This window comes from Odocoileus virginianus, chromosome 5 (genome assembly GCF_023699985.2).
Source record: "Odocoileus virginianus isolate 20LAN1187 ecotype Illinois chromosome 5, Ovbor_1.2, whole genome shotgun sequence".
NCBI lineage: Eukaryota > Metazoa > Chordata > Mammalia > Artiodactyla > Cervidae > Odocoileus > Odocoileus virginianus.
The window spans coordinates 15,946,103-15,952,532 of record NC_069678.1 but is presented as its reverse complement, the minus strand read 5'-3'; the positions used below and the strand labels follow the sequence as shown (position 1 = coordinate 15,952,532).

The following is a 6,430-nucleotide window of genomic DNA, read 5'->3' as shown; positions in this document are numbered from 1 at the left end:
AAGAGTATTCATATATGTGAAAATATTTAAAATAGTAAATTACTAGAGGAAATAGTGGACTATTATTAATTACTATGCCACTCTATTGGGCTAAAATTCTATAGCACATAGTATACAAGATCAGAACATGGCCATTGAGTTTAATTTGTGCATTAAATAAGCTAAAAGTGAAGATGTTTTCTCTGCAGTTTCAGGAAATTGTTTATTGATGTGGAATGTGGACTTGCATGGGGTTCATCATTGGGGAAAAGCTAACAGCAATATCAAGAACCTTGATGTCTTTTATGCTTCTTCAGTCCTGCTCTCTGGCCTCACCAGCACTTGGGACCACAGAAAACAAGGGCAGGAGTCTTGCTAACAGAGTGTGAGGAAGAAGCCTGCCCACACCATAAAGCAGGAGCACCCATGCAGACTGCTTTCAGCTATCACAACTACATCAGTGTAAATAAGCTCTGCGATCACTACCAATGTCGTGGATGCAGCAGTTTTTCATCTTTGTTTATAATAATAGAACAAGTAGCTATGACAATAGAAAAGGAGCATAATCATGAACAAGACAAGGAACAGTGCAAAGCTGAACTTCCGAGATTTTTCAGAGTCTAGAGAGATCTAGATCTATCTCTCAACCCCACCAGCCCTCTTCTGATAGCCAAAGAGCCTCCCAATTGCATCTTTCATATCCTTATTTCTCAGGCTATAGATAATGGGGTTGAGGAAGGGAGCGAGGATAACAAAAGTGACAGCGATTGCTGTGTCCCAAAACACTGAGTAGGTGGCTGAGAATCGCAAGTACATGACAGCCACACTGCCAAAAAAGAGCAAGAACACAGCAAGGTGGGCGGCACAGGTAGAAAAAGCTTTGTGGCGACCTTCAGCCGAGGGCATTTGCAGAATCACCACAATGATCCGGAAGTAGGATAGGGCGATGACCAGGAAGGAGGCCAGGATCTCCACTGCATGGATGGCATCCACAATGACCACCGGGGATGTATCTGTGCAGGCCAAGCTCAGCACGGGGGTGAAGTCACAGAAGATCTGCTGGATCTGATTGGAGCCACAGAAGGGCAGGGTGCCAATCCATGCGATCTCGGGTAGCACCAGGAGGAAGCCACAGAAGAAGGATCCAGCTGTCAGATGGGTACAGAGTTTGGGAGTCATAATGGTTGGGTAACGGAGGGGGCTGCAGATAGCAATGTACCTGTCGATGGCCATTGCTGTCAGGACGCAGCCTTCTGTGATGCCAAGTGAGTGGAAGAAGTACATCTGCAGAAGGCAACCAGCAAGAGAGATGGTCTTCTGCTCACTGACTAGGCAGGAGAGCATCTTGGGGATGGTGGTCGTGGTGTACCAGATCTCCAGGAAAGAGAGGACACGGATGAAGAAATACATGGGGGTGTGCAAGGCCACGTCCAGCTGGGTGACAATGAATATCATTAGGTTTCCAGTTATGATAAATCCATAGATGAGAAGCAAGAGAATAAAGAATAAGAGGCCACCTTCATGCAGATGCAGGAACATAGAGAAGAGGAACTCAGTCACCCTTGTCTGATTCCCACTGGTCATCCCCTGTGTCACCTGGGAAGGGAAGAAAGGAGACCAAAAACTCCTGAAATTGGGATGGTGATTACTTATTGAAAATTGCTTTGCTCTTTTCTGTAATCAGTTACTTAGCCTGATGCTGAGACCCTAAACAGGCCAGTTAGAAATCTCTCCAGTTGCACTTCTATGAAGGAACATCTGAAATGCTTGCTTTTGAACTGCTAAATTAATCTTTTTGTAAACATCTTCAAATGATATGAAGAAAACACAAAGCAGCACACAATTTTAATCCTCTGGAATTATTTTATGGAGGTGCAGTCAACTTTTTAATTTCTGAGTTTTTTTGTCCCACTCTGTGTTTAGCTTTAAAACATGTACCTTTCTTTTTCACTATTCTCAATTCTTGTTCTTTAGAAAAGCAACTAAAAAATATAAAACACCATCAAGAACACTTCCACTCAATAAATCTTCAGTTGCTCACTTATATTTTCTAGCTCTGCTATCTAACCTTAGACTGGCTACCTTTATCTCTCTGCCTCTTTTCTATTGGTTTCATAGTAGTAAGCCTATTTTCCATTTAGAGCATAGGTACCCAGACACAAGAAAGTATCCCTCCTCTCCTCCGATTTCTCTGTAACTCCCTCTCCTTCTCTTCTCTTAGTGGTTGATATTGATAGGTGCTCAGACCAAGAGTCTCTTCAGAATCACAGTATACCTGAGAAGTGGCCATTGAATTTTGGACAAACATGTAATTTCACCCTTGCACATCCCATTTCTCCTAGAAAGACCACATCTAAGAACCAAAGGGAAGAAGAGATCATCCTGAAATTAAAAAAAAAAAAAAAAAAATGCTTCTCTAATACCTTTGTCAATCTTGGGAAGAAAATGTCCCCCAAATCAGCTGCAATAGAACTCAGGCCAACATCTAGTTGCTGGGAAGAAAGGGCGACTAAAGTTTTTGAAAGGCTAATTAAACTTAAGTATATGAAAGTGAAGTCGCTCAGTCGTGTCCGACTCTTTGTGACCCCATGGACTGTAGCCTACCAGGTTCCTCTGTCCATGTGATTTTCCAGGCAAGAATACTGGAGTGGGTTGCCATTTCCTTCCCCAGGAGATTTTCCCAACCCAGGGATTGAATCCGGGTCTCCTGCATTTTAGGCCGATGCTTTACCAGGGCAGTATGCTTATCTCTTAACTATTTTAACATCTTTTTCACTGATCTCTTCATGAAATCATTCTACACATGAATATCTCTACACGTGGTCTTACTGTCCCTTGTTTTTTTCAAAAACATTAAAGAATAAACCCAAAGATCATAGCCTGATATTTATTGTCTTTTCTCATCATTTTTTTCTTTTTCTTATCTTTTATGGATTTCAATTTATTTATTAATTTTAAAAATTATTGAGGTGTAATTGATTCACGATGTTGGATAGGTTCAGGTATACAGCAATGTGAATCAGTAATACACATATATAGATCCATTCTTTCTCAGATTCTTTTCCCACCTACATCCCTGAGTAGTACTATGTAGAGTTCCCTGTGCTATACATCAGGTCTTTATTTAGTTCAGTTCAGTTCATCGCTCAGTCGTGTTTGACTATTTGTGACCCCATGAACCTCAGCATGCCAGGCCTCCTTGTCCATCACCAACTCCCAGAGTTTACCCAAACTCATGTCCATTGAGTCAGGGATGCCATCCAACCATCTCATCCTCTATCGTCCCCTTCTCCTCCTGCCCTCAATCTTTCCCAACATCAAGATCTTTTAAAATGAGTCTATCCTTTGCATCAGGTGGCCTAAATATTGGATTTCAGCTTCAACAGCAGTCCTTCCAATGAATACCCAGGACTGATCTCCTTTAGGATGGACTGGTTGGATGTCCTTGCAGTCCAAGGGACTCTCAAGAGTCTTCTTCAACACCACAGTTCAAAAGCATCAATTCTTCAGTGCTCAGCTTCCTTTATAGTCCAACTCTCACATCCATACATGACTACTGGAAAAACCACAGCCTTGACTAGACGGAACTTAGTTGACAAAGTAATGTCTCTGCTCTTTAATATGTTGTCTAGGTTGGTCATAACTTTCTTCCAAGGAGTAAGTCTCTTTTAATTTCATAGCTGCAATCACCATTTGCAGTGATTTTGGAGTCCCCCAAAATACAGTCAGCCACTGTTTCCAGTGTTTCCCCATCTATTTGCTATGAAGTGATGGGACCTGATGCAATGATCTTAGTTTTCTTAATTTTGAGCTCTAAGCCAACTTTTTCACTTTCCTCTTTCACTTTCATCAAGAGGCTCTTTAGTTCTTCTTCACTTTCTGCCATAAGGGTGGTGTCATCTGCATATCTGAGGTTATTGATATTTCTCCCAGCAATCTTGATTCCAGCTTGTGCTTTGTCCAGCCCAGCATTTCTCATGATGTGCTCTGCATATAAGTTAAATAAGCAGGGTGACAATATACAGACTTGACATACTCCTTTACCTATTTGGAACCAGTCTGTTGTTCCATGTCCAGCTCTAACTGTTGCTTCCTAACCTGCATACAGGGTTCTCAAGAGGCAGGCCAGGTGGTCTGGTATTCCCATCTCTTTCAGAGTTTTCTACAGTTTGCTGTGATCCACACAGTCAAAGGCTTTGGCATAGTCAAAAAGGCAGAAATAGATGTTTTTCTGGAACTCTCTTGCTTTTTCGATGATTCATCAGATGTTAGCAATTTGACCCCTGGGAACCAGCCTTTTCTAAAACCAGCTTGAATATTTGGAAGTTCATGGTTCATGTGTTGCTGAAGCCTGGCTTGGAGAATTTTGAGCATTAATTTACTAGCATGTGAGATGAGTGCAATTGTGCAGTAGTTTGCACATTCTTTGGCATTGCCTTTTTTTGGACTTGGAATGAAAACTCAGCTTTCCAGTCCTGTGACCACTGCTGAGTTTTCCAAATTTGCTGACATATTGAGTGCAGCACTTTCACAGCATCATATCTTTTAGGATTTGAAATAGCTCAACTGGAATTCCATCACCTCCACTAGCTTTGATCATAGTGATATTTCGTAAGGCCCAATTGACTTCACATTCCAGCATGTCTGGCTCTAGGTGAGTGATCACACCACCATGATTATCTGGCTTGTGAAGATCTTTTTTGTATAGTTTTCTGTGTGTTCTTCCCACCTCTTCTTAATATCTTCTGCTTCTGTTAGGTACATACCATTTCTGTCCTTTATTGAGCCCATCTTGCATGAAATGTTCCCTTGGTATTTCTAATTTTCTTGAAGAGATCTCAAGTTTTTCCCACTCTATTGTTTTCCTGTATTTCTTTGCACTGATCACTGAGGAAGGCTTTCTTATCTCTCCTTGCTATTCTTTGGAACTCTGCATTCAAATGGGTATATCTTTCCTTTTCTCCTTTTCTTTTTGCTTTTCTTCTTTTTACAGCTATTTGTAAGGCTTCCTCAGACAGCCATTTTGCTTTTTTGAATTTCTTTTTCTTGGGGATAGTCTTGAGTCCTTTCTCCTGTACAGTGTCACGAACCTCTGTCCATAGTTCATCAGGCACTCTGTCTATCATATCTAGTCCCTTAAATTCATTTCCCACTTCCACTGTATAGTCATAAGGGATTTGATTTAGTTCATACCTTAATGGTCTAGTGGTTTCCCCACTTTCTTAAATTTAAGTCTGAATTTGGCAATAAGGAATTCATGATCTGAGCCACAGTCAGCTCCTGGTCTTTTTTTTTCTGCTGACTGTATAGAGCTGCTCCATCTTTGGTTGCAAAGAATATAATCAATCTGATTTTGATGTTGACCATCTGGTGATGTCCATGTGTAGAGTCTCTTGTGTTGTCGGAAGAGAATGTTTGCTATGACCATTGCATTCTCTTGGCAAAACTCTCTCAGCCTTTCCCATGCTTCATTTTGTACTCCAAGGCCAAATTTGCCTGTTACTCCAGGTATTTCTTGACTTCCTACTTTTGCAATCCAGTCCCCTATAATGAAAAGGACATCTTTTTTGGGTGTTAGTTCTAAAAGGTCATGTATGCCTTCATAGAACCGTTCAACTTCAGCTTCTTCAACGTTTCTGGTCAGGACATAGACTTGGATTACCATGATATTGAATGGTTTCTGCCTTGGAAATGAACAGAGGTCATTCTGTCGTTTTTGAGATTGCATCCAAGTACTGCATTTCAGACTCCTTTGTTGACTGTGATGGCTACTCCATTTCTTCTAAGGGATTCCTGCCCACAGTAGTAGATATAATAATGGTCATCTGAGTTAAATTCACCCATTCCAGTCCATCTTAGTTTTCTGATTCCTAGAATGTTGATGTTCACTCTTGCCATCTACTGTTTGACCACTTCCAATTTGCCTTGTTTCATGGACCTAACATTCCAGGTTCCTATGCAATATTCCTCTTTACAGCATTGGACCTTGCTTCTATCACCAGTGACATCCACAACTGGGTGTTGTTTTTTCTTTGGCTCCATCCTTTCATTCTTTCTGGAGTTATATCTCCACTGATCTCCAGTAGCATATTGGGCACCTACCGACCTGGGGAGTTCATCTTTCAGTGTCCTATCTTTTTGCCTTTTTATACTGTTCATGGGGTTCTCGAGGCAAGAATACTAGAGTGGTTTGCCATTCCCTTCTCCAGTGGACCACATTCTGTCAGACCTCTACACCACGACCCGTCCATCTTGGGTGGCCCCATACAGCATGGCTTATTTTCATTGAGTTAGACACGTTGTGGTCTGTGTGATTAGATTGGCCAGTTGTCTGTCATTGTGGTTTCCGTCTGTCTGCCCTCTGACGCCCTCTCTCAGTGCCATCCATCTTACTCAGGTTTCTCTTACCTTGGATGTAGGGTATCTCTTCATGGCTGCTCCAGCAAAGCTC

The 6,430-nt window shown here is 41.6% G+C and overlaps 1 protein-coding gene across 1 annotated transcript; it reads right to left on the bottom strand.

Moving 5' to 3' along the window:
* Positions 1-615: 615 nt before the first annotated feature.
* OR6K6 (olfactory receptor family 6 subfamily K member 6) lies at positions 616-1,638 on the bottom strand. Its single transcript, XM_020886168.2, has one exon. The coding sequence runs from the start codon at positions 1,561-1,563 to the stop codon at positions 616-618; it is 948 nt and encodes a 315-aa protein (XP_020741827.2). The 5' UTR covers positions 1,564-1,638.
* Positions 1,639-6,430: the final 4,792 nt, after the last annotated feature.